This window comes from Rhipicephalus microplus, chromosome 4, assembly GCF_043290135.1.
Source record: "Rhipicephalus microplus isolate Deutch F79 chromosome 4, USDA_Rmic, whole genome shotgun sequence".
NCBI lineage: Eukaryota > Metazoa > Arthropoda > Arachnida > Ixodida > Ixodidae > Rhipicephalus > Rhipicephalus microplus.
In genome coordinates, this window is record NC_134703.1 from 165,030,542 (window position 1) to 165,050,943 (window position 20,402).

The 20,402-nt window shown below is 45.1% G+C and overlaps 1 protein-coding gene across 2 annotated transcripts in view; it reads left to right on the forward strand.

The window, feature by feature from the left end:
* LOC119172937 (cubilin) overlaps nt 1-16,900 on the forward strand; it is a 284,534-nt gene extending 267,634 nt beyond the window's left edge. For both annotated transcript variants that reach the window (XM_075893824.1, XM_075893825.1), the window contains 8 exons: nt 3,185-3,350; nt 5,308-5,558; nt 5,875-6,028; nt 7,336-7,532; nt 9,036-9,216; nt 11,003-11,253; nt 13,951-14,062; nt 15,742-16,900. In XM_075893824.1, the coding sequence (XP_075749939.1) occupies nt 3,185-3,350; nt 5,308-5,558; nt 5,875-6,028; nt 7,336-7,532; nt 9,036-9,216; nt 11,003-11,253; nt 13,951-14,062; nt 15,742-15,770 (1,341 nt within the window). In that variant the 3' untranslated portion in view covers nt 15,771-16,900. The remainder of the gene's footprint in view (nt 1-3,184; nt 3,351-5,307; nt 5,559-5,874; nt 6,029-7,335; nt 7,533-9,035; nt 9,217-11,002; nt 11,254-13,950; nt 14,063-15,741) is intronic.
* Nucleotides 16,901-20,402: the final 3,502 nt, after the last annotated feature.

The window sequence follows — 20,402 nt, forward strand, 5'->3', positions numbered from 1 at the left end:
TCCTGTGAGTGTCTGAATTTAAATAATAGCTCAAACATGAGGCAAACGGTCCAAGTTTGTGACGTCACAGTAACGTGCCCGCTCTTTCATGCTATGGGTCTAATTCGAGCAGGAAAACCTCGTCTTTCATTTTTCTTCTCGCAACTGAGTGATTTCGTTAAATGTATTCTAAGGGTACTCCAAATTATACTTAGACTGGTAGCGTAACTTCCATAGAAGCCCATGTACTCAGTAGTTGGCGACTCGTTACCATCGTCGCACTCTACGTATGATGGGGGCCACTAACAACTAATAAAAAATAAAATAAAATATGACGTCACAACCGGAAGTGGAGTGACGTCGTGCATTTGTCCTACATAGCGCAAAATCAATTTTTTTTATTAATTGTTGACTTTTTAGGTGTCATAAATACGCGATTTTATTGCGCCTTATTACTCGCTCATTGCGTGTCCACAAAAAAATAAATACCAACAATAAATACTACGGTAGCAAAGCTGTTTCATTATCCAAATGGTGTACTTGCCATTTACACGGAAACCTTCGCAGGTGACATTGTGACACAACTGTCCACGAGCGCAATAGCATACTAGTTCAAAAACTCACGTTGGCCGATCGGGGAACACATCTGAGTCAAGACAGCAGCCTTAAGAGCATCGCTTTGGCAACTGACAGTACAGCGCCTCATCGCTTAGGGTGTCTCACTAACCTTCACCAAAGGCGAGGGTACGCCAGCCGTGCGCCAGCGAAGGCAGTCGGCAGTCACAAGAGCGGCTATCCACACATTCTGTGCGATAGTTCAGCTCGGAAATGTCACGCCAGTAAACAGCACATGAGAAAATAAATAAACTACGGAAGGTGCGTATGAAACCACCATGCAAAATTGAGCGATGCCTCGTTGGCCTGGTGATGCGTGAGCTCTGATGGCAGATGCCTGGATACGCTCCGCCATTTATGGCAGTTGATCAAAAATTGATGCGATCAACCATTTAGGAAGGTGGCAGAAAACCCGAAAAGTAAATTTATAGTGAACTTTGACATATACAAAACTACAACTATTTGAAAAAAAATTTTTATTTCGTTTTGGTTATCTACAACTCCTCACCTATAGCCACGCTTCGAACATTGGTGCACCTTGATGCCTGTGGCAATAGCTTTTCGACACTTTTAGATGCGGAGCATCTAATACTCGAGGCTTGTAGTGCGGCGCCGTCCGCAAGCTTCCTCCTCCTTCTTCCACCATCTGTGCCTCCCTTCCTCCTCTACACACCGCGCGCGCTTCACTCCTCCACCATCTGTGCACCCTTCCTCTTCTACACACCGCGTGCGCTTCTCCTCTTCACGAACATTCGCTAGCTGTATAATGTAGCGCGCATGCGCCGTCACGCTTCGAGAACATCGGCAGCTGATGCGCGCGCATGCGCCGTTGCGCTTCTCCCCCTTCTCGAACATTCGACAGCTGACAGTGCATGCGCCGTCGCGCTGTATATATACTCAAGGTCGGCGCTCGCTCGCTCAGTTGCCGCTCGTCGGTTGGTTTGTACGGCGCGTCGACGTCCAAGGTCGCGGTGAAATGAATTCCAACGAATCCACAAACACAATGATCGACGTCCCTTCGACCAGCGCCGCCCTTTCGCATACGTGTGTACGTGTTCACTCATTTAACACCCCCTCCTACAACCACGTTAGCCAATTTAGCCATCGACCCAAGTAAGTCGCAATTTAACACCCCATTTCACAACCACGTTAACCAATTTAGCCATCGACCCAAGTAAGTCGCACTTTAACACCCCGTTAACCAATTATATGCTCCGCATCCTCCTCAGTGTTCCCCCGAGGGAAGCTGCGGGCAATTTTTTTGTTCCAAGTTTCGTGACCCAAATAATTTGACCACGTGTTCTTTTTAAAATACGCGTGATTCAAGTAGTATCTCTTAAAGTTTCTTTGCAGAGGCATTTACATTGGCATCATGCGAGGCTGTTGTGGGAATATTGGCACATTTATAGACTAAACACTTCAAGGAACCTATCTGGGCACTACCGCAAGCATTCTTAACAAGGTTCATTGAGATGCGAGCGTGCAGAGGTGGAAATAAAAATGAACTATTTAGGGGCAAGAACAGTTTTACCATATTATCCATGTCCATGCGTGTAGCAGTGGTGATGCTAAAGACTGCTGGATAGATATTGAAGGACAATAAATGCTTCCAGCAGAAAGGGTACAACTGTGGCAGCGTACGTGCCGATGGAGATTGAAGCGTACCCGAGAAGAGCATGTGAAATTTCTATTGAGTTTGTACTCGCCTAAAGCCACCCGAAGGCAATATCGATATTCATCCTCTCATCTTTCTTCTCAGTCTTTTGTATATGTTGAACCTTCTCCCCCTTTTAGCTAGTTTTCTCGATCTCATGTGTTGTTGACCTGCCTCCAGCATCTGCTCAGCCTTCGCGGCAATGCCGTGTGACGACATAATCACGTAATTTATATGACGTCATTGTGAGGTCGTTTCCCGAGACGTGAGCTTTTTCATCGTATCGTGTTAACGCCGACAGTCATTTTCCACGTTCGATGAGGAATCTAAGGCCTCTGCCATTGTCAGTGGTCGTAATGGGGAAGTAGTTACGTTGTAAGAAGGAAAAGAAAAGTGAGCCCCGTAACTCTCTGCTTCGGGGAGCGACACCTCTACAGTAGCTCAGAAGGGATGGGGGTGACGAGGGATTAAAAGGATAGGAATAAAGGTGTAGAGAGAGAGAAAAGGAGATGAAGTAAGCGTGAAAGCGTGAGAGCGACGACATATCGAGGGGATAGGAGAGATAGGAAAGATGAAAACATGGACACAGGAGTCCGAGGACGGGGCACCACTTGCGAGAGCTCTTCTCGGCGTCAGGAGATGGCGTAGAGCAAGTCCAGTCAGTCATAGCTACACTGTCGTTGGAGGTCGGCGTCACGAGATTACGTAGGGCGAGCCCAGACGGCCAGAGCTACGCTGACGTCAGAGATCGCGAGGGCACAACCGGTCGGCACGGAATCCAGCGAGCGAGTGTTGTCGTAATGCTTTATGCTTTCCAGATGTGGTAGTCAGTGCGCGTGATTTATGACTGGCACTTGTCTGTTTTCAATACCCAAACCTGGTGAGAGTGTAGTTAGCGTGGGCAGCCTAAGTGGCAGCGATGCCGCGTTGGTGCAGGTGTGGGACTCCCTGGACGAGCACCAGGAGCCACTGATACGTTTGTGCGGTCAGCGACCACCGGAGGCACCGCTGCGCTCGGCCGGAAACACATTGCTCGTGCGTCTTGTAACCAAGGCCAAGGGAGAAGGACCAGGTTTCGCCGCCGCTTTCAAAGAACTACCACGTAAGTGCACGTATGCATCATCAAGGAAGTGTTCTTTGGCGCCCTATTCACACAATAGGAAATGTGGACGTAGTAACTCTAGTTAACTTTGGGTTATTCTCATTGCAAAATAAATTTATTTTAGCCGCCCCCGTGGTTCAATGATTCTGGTGCATGTATTCTGACCCAAGAGTCATGGAGTGGTTTTCATCCCGGTTACTTGTTGGAGCTTTTATGCAGACTGAATGCTATAGACACGCCTGATGTCCGATGCTAGCTTCTATAAAGGAATAAAACGTGATGAAATTTAACTTGATCCTTCCACTCTGCGTCTCTTATAGCATCAGCCTCTTTGGAACGTTGAACGCCGTAAGCGAACTAAAGAGTGCTGCTGCCTCACCATGGAAGGGCACAACAGAGTGAAGCCATTATTACAGCACTTCTTTAAAATTTAGTACTGCTTAAGAACATGGCAAATGTAAACCTGCGAATAAAGCTACAAATGGCTGGTTATCTTTTGATATTAGAGAGATTTAGGGAAAGATACTGACCAAACAGAAAACCCATGAAGACAAGCGGTACTTCTTCCTAGACTTATTCTTTCACCCAATTAGAGTATAAACAATTGAACAGTTTTCTGTGACACCATAGGACATGTGACCCTAGAGCAAAGAAGAAAATGGAAGGGCAAAATAGAAAATTTGCAGGATTTTTCACTTCATCAAGGTGGTTTACTTGCCAAGCGCAGTACCTTCGTGTGCATATAAAGCATGCGCAACGGCACGACAACCCGTCTGTTGCTACCGATATTGGTGAAAGATGTGCCTTGCGCACTTACCATTGTGGTGTGTCTGCCCGAGGTACATATGGAGAACAAGCAGCGCACACTCATCGTAAGCAATCACGTGTGTGTTGTGCCTTGACTGGGCGCTATGGCCATGCAAATAATGAGCCTACTTTTCGAGGCCCTCCTCGCACGCATCGTCGCACACTACAGCGTCACGGACTTAGAGCACGCGTCCTTCCGGCGGACAGAACCGAGTTGTTTGAATATTCGATCATGGTTGTCAACACATGTTATCAAAGAAAATATCCAGTTTAACAGCCTTCACCCCCTTAGCGGCCCTATATACTAAAAGTACGAAGCCCGTCCCTTTTTGTTTTTGTTTTTTTAAGAGCACAAAGCATCCGTAAGTAAAAGGCAATGGCCTACTCGTCACATTGCCCCGCAGCGGTGGTTTAGTCGTTGAGGTACTCGGCTGCTGACCCGCAGGGCGCGGGATCAAATCCCGGCTGCGGCGGCTGCATTTCCGATGGAGGCGGAAATGTTGTAGGCCCGTGTGCTCAGATTTGGGCGCACGTTAAAGAACCCCAGGTGGTCGAAATTTCCGGAGCCCTCCACTACGGCGTCTCTCATAATCATATAGTGGTTTTGGGACGTTAAACCCCACAAATCAATCAATCAATACTCGTCACATTGTAAAGAAACATGCAGATGGCAGAATCCCCGGATGGCTGACAAAAAGGTCATTGTAGCACTAACTACTAACACCAATTATAGACTATAGGTCGAAAGTGATTAAGAAGCTCATAATTAACCAGAGTGGTTACTGCGATTACTGCGCAAGATTGTTCTCGCGTTCTCTTACCCATTTCGTATATTTTTGTTCAGCACCCGCCGTCCATTTTACGCCATTTTCCCATGTGTGAGTTCGAGAGCAGCATTGCGAATGTCCTCAGCTGAGAATATAAAAAGGGCCAGAACACGCAATATCGTTCGTTGCGAATGACATCGAAGCGTCGTGTACAATTGGTAACTCGTATATGAAAAAAAAAACAGCTCGTTTAAAGCATTAGAATATTGAAGTCTTTACAAGCACACGCACTATAAACGCTCTTAAGGCCCATGCTGATGGCGCCTTAAATCACACGGTCGCATGCCCATATAATTCTGGCATGTCGGTTTTTTCTTCCGCAGCCTTGTGCGGCGGCAGCGTCAACGTGAGCGGCGACTCGTGGCAAACCCTGCAGAGTCCGGGATTCCCCAACACGGCGCCAGCTAACGTCCGCTGCCTGTGGGTGCTTCGAACCCAGGAGGCGGTCACCCCCAGCGGTGAAGTGCAGTTGTTCGAAGCCGACGATGTCTTCCGTGACGTCACCATTCGCCTGAAAGAGATGCGCTTGCCGTGTGAGGACGGCGCGTACTTGGCTCTGATAACCACGCAGAAGGTGAGTATGATGGAAAGCGATGAATGGCACAGAATACCAGCAGCAAGGTAATTGTCGGACATGTGTATTAGCTACTTAATTTTTTTTTGGCGGAAACATTGACACAATACGAACGTGTTCGTTGCATTTATTTGCTGTTACCAGGGCTGCTACCCCGTATACGTCCGTAGCACATGCGCATTCAGTGAACAATAGTACTGCACGCAGAGCTCCTAAGACCAGTTTGTTATCTTCGATGATATGCCTCTGCACGTTACCTCCTCTTCGTCTTTTATTGCTATCTTTGCACGTACTGAAAGCAGCGTCCGCTCTGCAGTATTTGCAGCTTCCTCCCGTGCGCCTGTGCGGTCACAGTGTGCCCCAGGAGTGGTTGAAGCCACACGCCTCAGCCAGTCGTGTACAGCTACTGCTGGACACGGGTCGCCGAGGAGGACAAGCCAAGCTCAAGCTCGAGTACGGCTCCATGGCGGGTGAGTTGTTCCCGGGGAGGCTTTAAAAAAAATGTGGTCAATCTTCATGCGCAAGCACTGTCTTCGACCATAATTTAACAGGAAGAAATGCAATCTACGAGCAGCAAACGCTGCTCTGAGCAGTTCAGCCAAATTTTGTAGTCACGCCGGGCACGATGATGGCATGGGTAGAGCATGAAAACTTCCGCTTTTTCAAGAGCCATTTCTTCACAGAGGCTATACATCCTCCCTCACTTAAGACGACGCGGCATCCTCTGTTTGTTATGAAATAGCAGGTTGCCGCTATTCTCTGATGGCTGACACAAATTACAAATGGCGTTTGGATCAGACCCGCTTCTTGCCACGGGTCGTCGCCACGTGCTGGCGCCCATAGTGTGCTAGAATTACACCGTATACTACCACTAGAGCGCGCAACAATCGCAACGTAGACTGGGAGCGATCGCGTTTCACGACTGCAAGGACGTGACGCGCACTGACGGGGCTCGTGCATCCCTCCCAGTGTATCTTCCTGTGCTCTCGTCGAATGAAAGTGCTGAAAGCCTGTGACAAATCGCAACAGAGCTTGTTTTGTGCGGATTCTGGGGATGTGTGCAGCAATCGATTCTTGAGGCAGTAAACTCCGATATTGAGTTATGTGATTTGGAAGATTGCTTGAGATCCGGAATCCCTTGAAAGGGCCTCTATATAGCCTCTAAATATACGAAAAACAATCTCTTTATTCTCTGCTAGCGTTTTGCTTCTTTGCGGCACAATTCATGTCGTCAGAAGATTGCTCTTATGATACCAGGATGAAATAAGCTCTCTATCAGTATATATACGAGAGGTATATGATTCATATTGTCACGTCTCTGCCGTGCAGTCGCACGCCTGTTCTTCTCGGTCTCGCATCTCCATCGGGTGCCAGGAATCGATTTCAATTCGTTTTTTTTTTATTTTTACGACGGCGAAAATTGAGGTTGCAGCGTGTAGTCGAACTGTGAAAAATCTTAGCCGGACTAACACTATATAGGCGTTGACATTGCGCGTTTGCGAAGGAATAAGTGGTGAGGAGTAAATAGCACTTATAAAAAGGGTTGTGAATGCGAGAAAGAAACTAGAGCCTCACCTTTCAACTAAGTGCGCTTCAGGGGGGGGGGGGGGGCGCTTAAGCGATGGCTTGAGCGGGATATCGTAGCCGCCAGTAACTGTCTATAATTGCTTTTTCAAATGTTCGTCTGAAACATTGACATATTGACGTGTCCCATCTAAATCCAGTGATGCGAGATGTAGAGAGTGCGATTGGCCAAATTCCGCCTTCCTCTGCGCAGACGCCAATCTGACGTACAGCCAACCGAGTGGTGTCGTTCACAACGTCGACTATCCGGGCTGGACGACCATCACGCATCCGACGGTGCTGACCATCGCCCCTGTGAACGCCACACCGACGTCCGCTATTGCGCTCTACTTCGTTCACTTCAACGTGGGCAACCCTGTGAATGGTTCCTGCCCTGCCGTCTTCATGCAGGTGTGGTGGTCTGGTGTTACCATAGCGAAGGAAAGCAACGATGAATTTGGTTTCACTGAGTGTGCTGCCGACAGTTTTCTCTGATATACCCCCAAACAAGTGCTTGCCTTGCCTACAACGAGCACGTGGTTAATTATAGCACCTTTTTGGATGCATGAAACGACGATTGATAAAAACACCAGATAAACAGAGGACCAACAAATAAGGCTCGGCACTAAAACAGCAGCTTCATATTAACCAGTTTCTCAATGAAGATGCTCAAGCGATATCTGGTACAAATAAAAGTTCAATACAAACAATTCGCTACGATAACAAACAGAATATATTTTATTGGACCCTTTTGATGAGGCACCATAGAAGCGTTGAGAGGATGTCACAGTGACCTCAAAGGGAAATAATAACGTTCCGAGATCTGTAACGTCACAAGATCGCGTCAGGATGTAGTTCCTGATCACTTCACTTGCACGTTTGTGTTGACGGCGAGGCCAACAATCACTTATTTTCATTTGATGGTGCATATAAGGCATTTGCCTTAAACTATGACCCAACAGTGGAACGAAAATCATTTAAATGTGTCACAGCTTGCGAAAGCGTTTACACAAATTCCTGTTAGGACTTAATTTTTTATACGTATACTACTACAATCTTAATTTATGACATACTTTAATGTCATCTCTATCATATACAATGTTTAGCTTAAGACGTTCCATTTATATTTATACTTTGTTTTTTTTTTTATCAAGGTTTTCGGACAACTCGCAGTGGCGCATCACATAGTGGTATGTAACATAGTAGACAATGTTACTCGGTACTCGTGCAGCTAACAAAGTTTGATGTTCCAGTCTGTGATCGAGGCTATCCGTTCGCAAAGCACGGCTGCTCGCGCATACGGAGTAACTATTTTGCTAAGCTTCTGTAAGAACTCTCCTAGTGGTCGGAAAATACAAGTTCTCGAGCGCTTTTCACGAGCACCGGCCACAATCTTTCATGATGAACACTCTTTCTATGCGATAAAAAAAATGACAATCAAGTACGACAATCAAAAACGTCACTATTATCTGCCTTCGGAGGTTTGTTGTTGGAAATTAAAAAAACTTCAGTACATAGTATAAAAAGCAACTTCAGTGACATTACGAAGAAGCACTTAGAACTCCCAAATATTTTTCGTTACATGTCTGGGAAGCAACTGTTTTGTGCAAGAAACTCTGTACAAAAGATTGGGAACAGTATGTTCTTGAGGTTTGAGTGGTTCCTCGAGTATTTTTGCCCATTTATATGAGTCATGCCGACGTACATTATTAATATTTAGTGTATTAGAGCATCTAGCGCTTCCCTGTGTTGAATCAACAAGTTTTTCTTTGTTACGTGCCCGGATAACGGTGTTGTGCGGTGGTCGAAGGTGGTGCGAAAGTTGCCAACAAGGGTAGCCGAAAGCATCTCGTGCTTAAAAGTTGTCGATATTGGAGACAACAATCATTTTCATTTTACTCGTGCACATTGAAGGTTCGCGACGGTGGCGCCTCCTCGCGGGTCCTGGCTCACGTGTGTGGTGACATCGACCCTGCTCCGGTGTTTTCTACCGGAAACCAGCTCAGCGTTGTCGTCAAAAACACCGCGTCATCTCACGCCATGGGTGGATGGGCCATCCGTTTCTTCATGGTTTACTACGTCAGCCCAGCAGACGGTATTTGATTCGCACCTTCATACCATTTGGAGGGTATCGCAGTTGACTGGGTGTACATAAGAATGCAACAGGTTTACTGTGAAGTTGAGCATGCAGATTTTAGAACGTTGGCTATGAAGTGTTTTCGGGCATGCAACGTTTGCTGGCTACGCTCTTTCTAGATTTTTTCTAAACACCACTGCTAAAACGACGAAATGTTCAGCTCTTAGTTGGGATTCGTATGTAGTGAAAGGTAAACTGGCATGAAAACACGGAAGTAATAAAAGAGAAGGACAAAACATGAACGCCCACTATCACGTGAAAACTGACATTGTGACGGAAAAGAAGGTACTGACATAATATTTACCTGAAATGGATAGTTGGACAGAAAACGGCCTGGTCATGGACAGACATGAAGATAATTAAAGCATGCACGATACGATAAAATACATTAATACATACGATACATAAAATACATAAAATACATAAAATACATACGATACGACTAAAGCATGATCTGACCTCGATAAAAGCGCATAAAAGCAGGACGTTTCGGCCCCCATAAGGGAGCTTGTGAACAAGGCTCCCGTGCGGAGGCCGAAACGTCTTGCTTTATTTACTTTTATTGCGCTCAGAGCCTTGTTTAAATTATATTCTCAATATTTACTTGCGAATGCTCACAGATGACAGTGCAACAAGGCTATTTCACACGCGAAAGATGACCGCTCAAGCACATTCCTTAATTAGGTAAGGCTATCAAAAACTGGCTCTCTCATGGATTTCCACATGCATTGATACTTCGGCCCACGACCGTGAGATAAGTTTCAGTTCCTTCCAAAATTTAATGATATTGTAGTTTTGCCAACACGCCAGGGTGCGAACGATGGGAAGACGAATAGATGAACGTGCCGGTGCATTGTAGAAGGGCAAAGCGACGTTTGACAGCGAAAAGTCACCACCACGCTTCGACTGGGATGTCAACAATGCATTCTTGATCAGCATGAGAGACGGCGTCGCTTTTTCAAAACACCAGAAAATGTCAAGTTCTGACGTCTTTCCTTTTACCGAAGAGTAACTAATTTGTCCACTTGACACATTCGCGATACTTGGCACACAACTTCTGTCCGTACGAATCATAATTGAAGTAAAACTGAAGTGATTGATTGATTGATTGATTGATTGATTGATTGATTGATTGATTGATTGATTGATTGATTGATTGATTGATTGATTGATTTGTGGGGTTTAACGCCCCAAAACCACTATTTGATTATGAGAGACGCCGTAGTGGAGGACTCCGGAAATTTCGACCAAGTAAAACTGAAGTGAAACAATGAATTGGCTTAGATTGATTATTATTTGTTCGCAGAGAACCTTAGTGTTTTTAATTTTACTATGATACGTTTATTAGAAAGAAGAAAATCGAGGGCAACGTATCATTATTAAATGTCACGCCGAAATCTCAGTGTGTGACGTCAAGAATTTCAAAGCAAATTTTACGTATTTTCGTGCCAGTGGCTTTACGATATTCTCCTAAACATGGTACGTTAAGCCTATGGCCGCCTCAAAGGTCGATCTACCTTCAATTTTACCGATTGGGAACTACTCGTAACATAGTAGAGATCGTCACAATCCATATTTTCTTTTCGTGCGTTTTCTCATATTATAGGTGTCTTTTCACGGCTAGAGCGCTTTTATCTGAACTGTAAAAACTAATCTACTAACGCTAGAAAAGTCATTCCTATTTTCAGTGTCCCCCTAATGAGCCACTTTCCTAATGAGCCTTCATCCTTTTGTGATGGTGCAGCTCCGGCAGGTTGTGGCGGCAACGTCACGGCCAGCGAGGGTGCTTTGTCGAGCCCAGGCTATCCCACGACTTTCGCCCAGAGCCGCACTTGCACCTGGTTCGTGACTGGGCGTGCCAGGGCTACGCTGCAGCTTAGTTTCGTAGCGTTCGCCTTCAACTCTACCGCCACAAACTGCGAGTCCAACTACCTGGAAGTTTACAACGGACATCGGGATACCCCTGACGCCAAGATTACACGCCTCTGCGGCCAGGTACGCCACTGCAATAGGCATTTTGTTTGGTAGTGCTAAACTCACTACTTTCTCAACAACACAGGGTGGTGGCTCTTGTGAGGTCCAAGTGCTGCTTCAATCCCCCACCCATGTTCAGCCCCGAATGCGGACAAAATCCTATTTTTGCGCGGCCCTGGCCATGCAACACATAATGAGCTTCCCCTCGGGAACAAACTACCTAATCATCGATTCGCAAGCAGCGTGTTGGACTTTTCTACAGATTGATAAATTCCAATAACCTCACATTCCATTCTTCACACCAGCCCCATCGTACACACACAATTGGCCATGCCTCACTGCCATATAATGAGTGTGCTCATGTTGCCGCTCGAGAACTCGCCCTCCAAACAAACCCACGCATTCAGACGGCCATCGCAGAGCTAGGTTGCCCACTTATCACATAGCCCGTGTTCACACAGCATTACATGCGTGAGCGACAGCAATTCCGACCCCCCCCCCCCCCAGTGTCCTTCCCACGAAAGGAGGCTGTCGCACTTCGCCTGCTGCAGACCCGAACTTTTTTCCGAATCTGCACTTAATGCGTGAATTATACCTCAATCACCATACCTATATGCCTGCCCGAGAAGTGGCGCTCGCCCAACAAATTTTATATTAGTGGTTATTTATTGGAAGAGAAGAAAGAGGAGGTACTTGTTTCTGTCTCCCTTATCAGTGACATGGCTAAACGCCTTGCGGGAAGGCGAAGTAGGCTTAGAGGAAATTGGGAGAGTGTGTGAGGTTGAAAGCAAGTAGGGGAGTAGGAGAAGAGGTCGTCCACCCTAGAAAGGGCAGGAGGTCAACGCATCAAGGTTAGGCATTATGGAGATGAGCGTGTCCCGCGAACTCCCGGAAAGCCCGCCGTGCTCGCAGGGGCGTGATCGCGCCGGGAAAAAATGTCCTGGACAGATGTCACAGCCCAAGATGTTGGTATCGGCTCGCCCTTCTACGTCGCTTGGCGGCTGATGCCGGGCAGGAGCAGGGGATTTGTTCGACTATCACCGCATCCGCTGCACGCTGATGGTGAGCAGCGTCCCGTGGAATGCATTCGTGCCGCGGGCCAGGCACTACCGGTCCGCAGACAGAACCACTCGTTCCTATCCCGGCCAGACTACCTGATAGGTGGTGGCTTGCAACACACAATCTTTCACGCCACTGTAGAGTGCACCACTGCCTACGTTCCTCCCCTCCCACAAATCTTTCGGTCCCGCCCGTGCCTCGGAGCAGAGTGAAGGTTTCCTTGGCGACGACATCCCCGACGTCTGTAGGGCGCCCGTACGGCGGCCCTGGACTATCGCAATTGTCCTAGGAGACCCAAAATAGAGACCCTCCTCGCTTTTTTGAGCGTTATTCAATAAAGAAATGTTTTCACATGATCTTCGTCATCATCATGATCATCATCCGAACGTTGTAGGTGTCCGCGGCGTTGTCAAGCTATCAAAAGATAGCTCTTACCGCTGGCTCCTCGACTATCCCAACGATAGTTATCGCGCGAGAACAGAACGACGACAAAGGGCAAGAAGAAGACAAGCGCATCCCTTCGTCGTCGTTCTGTTCTCGCGCTATAACTATCAATATGTCATACCAACTAGCCCAAACTGCCGCACTTCGACTATCACGTTTTGTTTTGATGACGAAATAAATCCAATTCCAATTATATGATCGGTGTTCTGAAGCATAATGGTGTTCTTAGGATTCAGAAATGGAAGAACGTGAGAACCACCTTTCTAGATCAGTTGTGTAACCAGGGCTTCGCGATACAATAATTATTGATGTCATCCGCTCAATTAACTAAGGTTGAATAATGAAATTCTTAGTGACTGCATCAAATAGGCATGTTTGCATTGAAAAGTTGGAGGCAGTCACGTTTGTGCGCACTCTCACTTGGAATAAATCTTCTAGCATGCCTGTGCTCCGAGATAATCCTTCCGAAAAGTTTTTATTGCAGTTTTAGTGATTACGCATGCAAGGCGATCACGAACGGCACAGTCAGTTTTTAAAACGATAGGACGACCAGTCATTGTTTGCTATTACCAGCTGGTAGAAAAGAGCTGTAACCGTTTTCATAACTTTCGACCAGATGCACGCAACTGCTTGGGCACATAGGAGAGGAACTTTGCGCCAATGCTGACTGCATGGCATGCGAAATTATGCAAAGAAATGCTCATTATATTTTCATTTTTGTGATTAGTATTTTTTTTTATTTTGTACATTCACTTTGTCCGCGTATTGATGTTCAGTACGTAAAAGTATTGAAGTTCGAGCTCGTGGGAAAAACACAGCAAACAATGATGTTCCACCCGCGAGATCGGCCTTCATTGGCGCCCGACGAAGGCCAGACTCGCTGAAGTGCATGCTTTGTATCGCTGGTGTGTTATCGTACAACCTTTCTTCCTCTGTGCAAGAGGCGCCATGTTCCACAATCTCAGTTTTCTACAGCGCAGCTTAGTTTGAGCCTACATGAAATAGAAATTGACAAGACAGGAAATGACAGGCAAGATAATGAGCGCTGAATTTTCAACTTCTTTTTATTCCTTCACCTTGTAGCACGTATATATAGCACATACGTAGTATCACTTACAGCCCACACGACGCCACACACATAAAAAAAAAACACCGTTGAACGGGTGTCGCAGCACTTGTGACCTATGACGCTTTCCTATTCTGTCTCAAACGCAGGACATGCCAGCAACACTTCAGTCATCAGGCAGCCAACTTCTCGTCAAAATGGCCACCAACGAAAAAAACACGGGCGTCGGTTTTTACGCCAGGTTCAAGGTTCAACACGATGGTAAGACCTATGAGTGTCCACGTGTTAAATGAAAAACATGGTCACGGCGTAATGTATTAAAACCATAAAACATGACTACAGGCACAAGGTACGCTTTCTCTACTACGGAGTGAACGAAAGTACAGATGGGTACGGAAAGTGACAAGAACAGAGCGACTAGAACATTTTCTCGTGTTTCGCATTTCTTATCAAGCGGCTGTAGGCTGGCAGGTAAATAAAAGTCACTAGAATTATTGTCACTGCAGTGAAATTCGTTCAAACAAGAACCATACATTCTAGCATTTTTTTCCTTTATTGCAACTAATGCTAGAGTGTGATGAAAATGGCATTGCAAACTGTTCGCATTTCTTTCCATTCTTCCTGGACGATCGTTACAGCTTCGTTGTTTACTCAAGTTTCCGTCGGTCATCCCACAGGTTCTTAAGTTCCACAGCTGACCGCGAAGTCATGGACTCGAATGCTCGTGAAACGCTGATTCATGCATTGATATGAAAGTGTGCACTCTAGACGTACATTATCTGACAAAAATTCAAATATTTGTTTAGTTATTATTTTTTCAGTTAGTAATACTGCTGATCTCGCAAGAAACTTCGGCAAGGAGGGCATACGGGTAAATATCAGAGAAGTACAACAAAAAACTATTGATGCACTCCAAAACTCCACAGTAAACAATGCATGAAGATCAATACCTGCAGTCTGCTTGAAATAAAAGCGAATTATTGCAACCGCAATGGTAAGGTGCGAAAAGCTAGTTTTTTTTTTTGTGTGTGTGTGTGATGGATACTATTTATAAAGATGAATATTACCTCGTATATGCGAGTTTGATATGATTTCAGCGCTGTGTGACCATTACCAGTGCTAATTGTGAAAAAGGGTAAGTTGTCAGATCTAGCTTATTTTCAAAAGTGCGAGATAGAACAGCAATGTGCCCCGCCGCGGTGGTCCAGTGGCTAAGGAACTCGGCTGCTGACTCGCAGGTCGCGGAATCAAATCCCGGCTGCGGCGGCTGCATTTCCCATGGAGGCGGAAATGTTGTAGGCCCGTGTGCTCAGATTTGGGTGCACGTTAAAGAACCCCTGGTGACCGAAATTTTCGGAGCCCTCCACTACGGCGTCTCGCATAATCATATGGTGGTTTTGGGCCGCTAAATCCCACAAATCAGTCAATCAATAAAACAGCAATGTAAAGATATTTTGAAGCAACTCGTTGCTTAGTGTCCAACGCCATTATATTATTATTATTATTATTATTATTATTATTATTATTATTATTATTATTATTATTATTATTATTATTGTTATTATTATTATTATTATTATTATTATTATTATTATTATTATTATTATTATTATTATTATTATTATTATTTGTAGTGGCAACTGTATTAGCAGCATTTACCATGCTGCAACCATATTAGGTCAATAAACTTAATATTATAATTGCGTTTCTATTGTCTTCGTCCCTATATTGCCATGGCGTGAAAATTTGTTTGGCACAAGTGTTTAGGGGGGCATTTTCCATGATAGGTACAGTGCCCTGATGTTCATTTCCAAATCAGAATAGGTCATTCTTTTATCTCTGTTTTCTTTTTTTTCCCACTACAGCGCTCTCATTGTCGTGAATCAACTTTATCCGCCAGTGTCATTTGCTTGACAAACATTTTTTTTTTGTTCTTGCAGACCAGCGGACACGCACAGGATTACCTTGAGAAGCATATCCACCCGTTCATCCTATTGAATTTTCGGATCGCGGCTCTAGTTAAGCTGTAGTCCTCACGAAGGTATTTCGCAAGATACTTATGAGGACGGCAGCAGAACAACGCATTGTCATTGTATTCATAACTGATTTCGAAAGATTTTTTTTTTGCAACTAGCCGGCTTGATTGGTATTCATGAATTTGCGTGTTCTGAGACAAGACACATACTGCCAGAAAAATATTTTGGTTGTTTTTACACTTTTTTTCTTGTACCTCGCTTTCCCGTTCAGCTCCAAGCCGACAAGCGTCGTTTCGTGAATACTTGGAGTTGCACTTGAAGCTGATAGTTGACGAACAAGCGTCGAAATGGCTGTTTAAATTTTAGAACATATTACTGTACAACACAATTCGGGTAATAATATTAGGCAAATGGCAATTGGACAAGCAAACTTTGTGTCCGCGCGGCTTACGAAACGCAATGCAATACGTATGCTCGTGCGGATCCAGCCTTGACCGCGTGAGAAGATTAATGTAACTTTTCCCGAAGCGCTGATAGGTTGACAAGGAAAAACACGTGACGCTGCCCGATGTCGTTCTATTCCACAGCTTTTCTGCGTTCTGGTTCCGTTCTCTGACTGATAATAAAACGCACACGTTTCGGTCGGCATTTCAGGATGAATTCGAAATCAGCAACCGCAGATTCTGAATAGCACTTATGGTGTTCACAATCACCAGTGAGATCCGGATTCAAATATTGTAGTGTCAAGAAGATACCGAGCTTCCCGCAGTGTTAGAGTTGACCAATTGGGAGTACCATTCTGAATTACCTAAAGCGTGCAGAACCTGCCAAACGTAATACGGTTATTGTCTGGCTTACTGACGTATCGTAGCGGAGCCAAGAATTTAGAGACGTTGGCGTAACATTTTTAGCTTTACAATCATTTTATATTATTGCTGTCAATGCTCATGCTTTCCCAATTGTTTTTTTCATCATTGCAAAGTAACCGTTTAGCTGCGTCGTGTCGAGGAATAAACTACCACGGAAAGTTGTTTTTTTTTTTTCATCACATCGTCATCTGCCGTGCAAGATCATTCAGCTGCAATTGTATAGAAAATCAATCAATAAATTGTGTTATCTAAGATGTTCCTTTGTGCTATGCCTTCTTATACGATTGTCAGTATGGTGCACAGTTCACTCTGCTTTGTATTTGACAGATCAGCGTTTCTTAGTTACGTAAAAGGAAGCGAGTTACGATCAATGCTCGGGCTTCAGAAACGATCATCTCGAACTAGCGCAACAATGAATGCACGAATTTCAGAAGTTATTTGCAGAAGAAAAGGTGCACAAGCCCGAAAATGTAAGGCATACCGCCTAATGCTATCTATCCACTGTGTATTGTCCTCAAAAATTCCTAGGCGAGCATAAATCGTACCTAAGAGTTTTCCGAAGGCACTTTAAATACGAGCGTGTAACTAACTTGGAAAGACAAGTACAAGAGCATACTGTCAACTAACAGTTTATTATGAAAACTTTGGCGTATATAAATATTGACCGCGTGTCTGCGTACTTTGCTGCAAATGTCATCGAAAGATGATAGTTTTCTGCCGGCCGTACTACATCAGTTCTGGTCTCATCCGTTGTCACCCGTGATGCTGTTCTCGTAAGTAAGTAGGCAAGTAAGTAAGTAAGTAAGATGGTGTTGCTATTCATTTTTGTCACAGGGCAGGAACTCGCAGCGCCACAAGATGAAAAGTTGCGCACTTTGTAGGTCCGTGCACACACACGCACTCAAATCGAGTAGGCGCTCGCAGTGCCACGAGTTAAGAAAGTTGCGCGTTCCACTCAAGGCTCCACACGCCACTCTCACACTCCGTAAGCCAAGTTGGCCAATCAAGCCCAGTCTATCCGCCGGCTCCGTCGTGTCGACGGCTCGTCTCTGTGTTGGCTGCACTGGGCTGGGTGCTGGTGGTGTCCGCTAGCCGGCACATTCTGTCCTAGTGTATTAGGCATCGCTTGGCACGTACCATTTCTGTCCTGCCAGATGGCAGCACCAATTTCGTTGGTCAAGGGCTTTTTAAAAGTACATGGCGTCACATTTTGAAGCATGCATTTTCAACGCAGCAAAAGAAACACTAGGACCTTTAAATTTCGTATATTTGTACTTTAGAGTTAAGGAACACACCACCTAATACTTGCGTATTAATGTTGAACCTTAGACATGCGTAATATCTGCTTTTTGATCGACACTGTTCTCAAGTATGAACGCAACCACCAGTTAAAGATGGCTGATTTAACTTTGGATGGGTGGGTGAATCGTGTGACAGGCAAACAGATGTACCAAAATCCATGCATTCAAGTACCCTAAGTAAGAATATCGTTTTTCATACTGACCGATAAAATGTTTGCAAGGACACATGAACGTTCTCGCGCAGTTAGCCCTTTTTACGCATTTCGGAAGACGTTCCTGCGGCTGTGTAATCATGTGTGGAGAGGACGTAGCTCTTAAATGTACGATAAAATTGTGATACAATTGTATTGGTGAGATTAATCGGATGTCTCGCTATAGTTAGAACAAAACGAATTATTGGTATCACTATATGAGAGCATGGAGATTGATGGGCTAGTGTTATTTGAACATCAAAATCAGGAGCCTCCCCTCTCGTATAACAATGTAACGCAACTCATTTAGCCAAGGCGGAGAGAGTACCCTCCAATGAGCACACCACAGGCTCGCACACTCAGGCTATTTCAGGTCAGGACATACCCTAACGCCAAGCAGCTATTGCACTAGATCCAACTTATGCATGTTCTTTATGAGCGGATATAGCCAATCTGAGTCATGATGATGAATAGGCATTATGGATTCTGTCCATTCATCTATCTATATTGAACTATACGAAGAATGTATTTTGACAACGGCAGATCATCGGAATTGATTTTTGGTAATTAAAGCTGGAAGCTGCGCCATTGACAAGTGTTCGTTTGATTCCATGTTTATTCTTTTTTATGTAAAGCATGTGTCAGCGATCCAAAGGCACTTTAACCACGTATATCTAGCCGCTTACGTCTCGGTACTCTTGTGTTCACCTTCATAACTTGGTATCTGTCGGAATGGGCGTAGCAGATTAGGAAAGTATATATGAAGAACGTGAGCGTCAGGTCATGACATGAATAGCTATAAATGCGTGTTTTGTGCGTCGTGAAGCTCTTCCCACGGCTTCTTGGGACGCATATTCATGCATCAAGGCCTATGGTATGCGGGCAAGCAGCACAGATGAGTCTATGTCGACCCAGAAGAGAAAAACTAGAATTGAAGATATTACAAGAAATGTTGCGTGGTTTAGACGAAATCAATACATCTCTTAGTTATATAGTAGGCGATATTGAAAGAACTGAAACGATGAGAAGTTTTTTAACAGCAAAGCTGCTAAAAATGCCCTAATTAGTATGCCGCGTCACCATTCATTGGAGCACTCTCATAAACGGGTATGTACCACCGTAGCTGGGTGCATCCCTCTACTCAGAGTGCTCTGGTTCATTAAAAAGCTCTTCCAACTCCTAGTTTCAACAACAACGACTCATACTATGTGGTAAATAACTGTCGTCTTGGCTATGAAGCTGCCAAGCCCATGATTGATTTACCAAAGCTAAAGTCGCTTAATAATGCCACACAAGCCGAGAATTGGAAGGCACCGGCAAGAAATGCCAGTGGATCAAGATAAAAAACCGCCAGGCCGGCGTTGAACGCGCGACACTCTCACAGCGAAAGCTAGAAAAACGGCCTCTAAAGAGGTATGGCAAGGTAAACCCCTAAAAAAAATTAATTTCCAGTTCTGACGCCGAAAATTCCACTGTACTCTGAGGGACAAATCTGTGGAAGCCCGATGTCGAGCGGCCGCTCCAAGCGGTTTAAATGCTGAAGATGGATAGATTGATTGATATGGCTGTACCCTTAAAATCGAGACGCGGCTAACGCCGCCTAGCCGTAACACTTAGGTGAACAAAAACTACATTTATCTTTTTTTTCTTTAAATGGTGAAGTTAAGCACCGACACTTTGCAGTGAAGGATTTAATTTTCACTCGTCGCTTGATTGTAGCCACCAATCATATAACCTCCTTCTAGTTATTTCTACCCGCTTAAAGTCAATTTTGCCCTCCCTGTCTCTAAGCCCCAGTGCTTTGAAAAACTCTGCACCATCATCCTGAACTATAGGGTGAAGCCTTTTACAGAACATTATCAAGTGTTCGGCAGTTTCCTCTTCCTCTCCACACACACTGCATACCGTGTCTACCCCTTCGTACTTGGCCCGATGTCTTGGTTCGCAATGCTCCCGTTCTGGCCTCAAACAGCAGAGAATTACCCCGAGAATTATCATAGATGCTTTCCTTGGCAATGTCCTGCTTGAAATTGCGATAGATATTTAGTACCGGCTTCTTAATCATGCCTAGTCACCACATGTTGGTCTCCGTTTCCTTCACTTTCTTCTTAACCGAGAGTTCTTTTTGGTTTGGCCCCCTGCTGTTTTTTAAGTACTTACCCGTCAATTTTCTGGTTCGCTTCCTCCATATTGCATCGACATTCCTCATGTACAAATAGCTTAAACCTTCCTAGCCTAACGTTCCTCCCCATTTCTCTCAATCG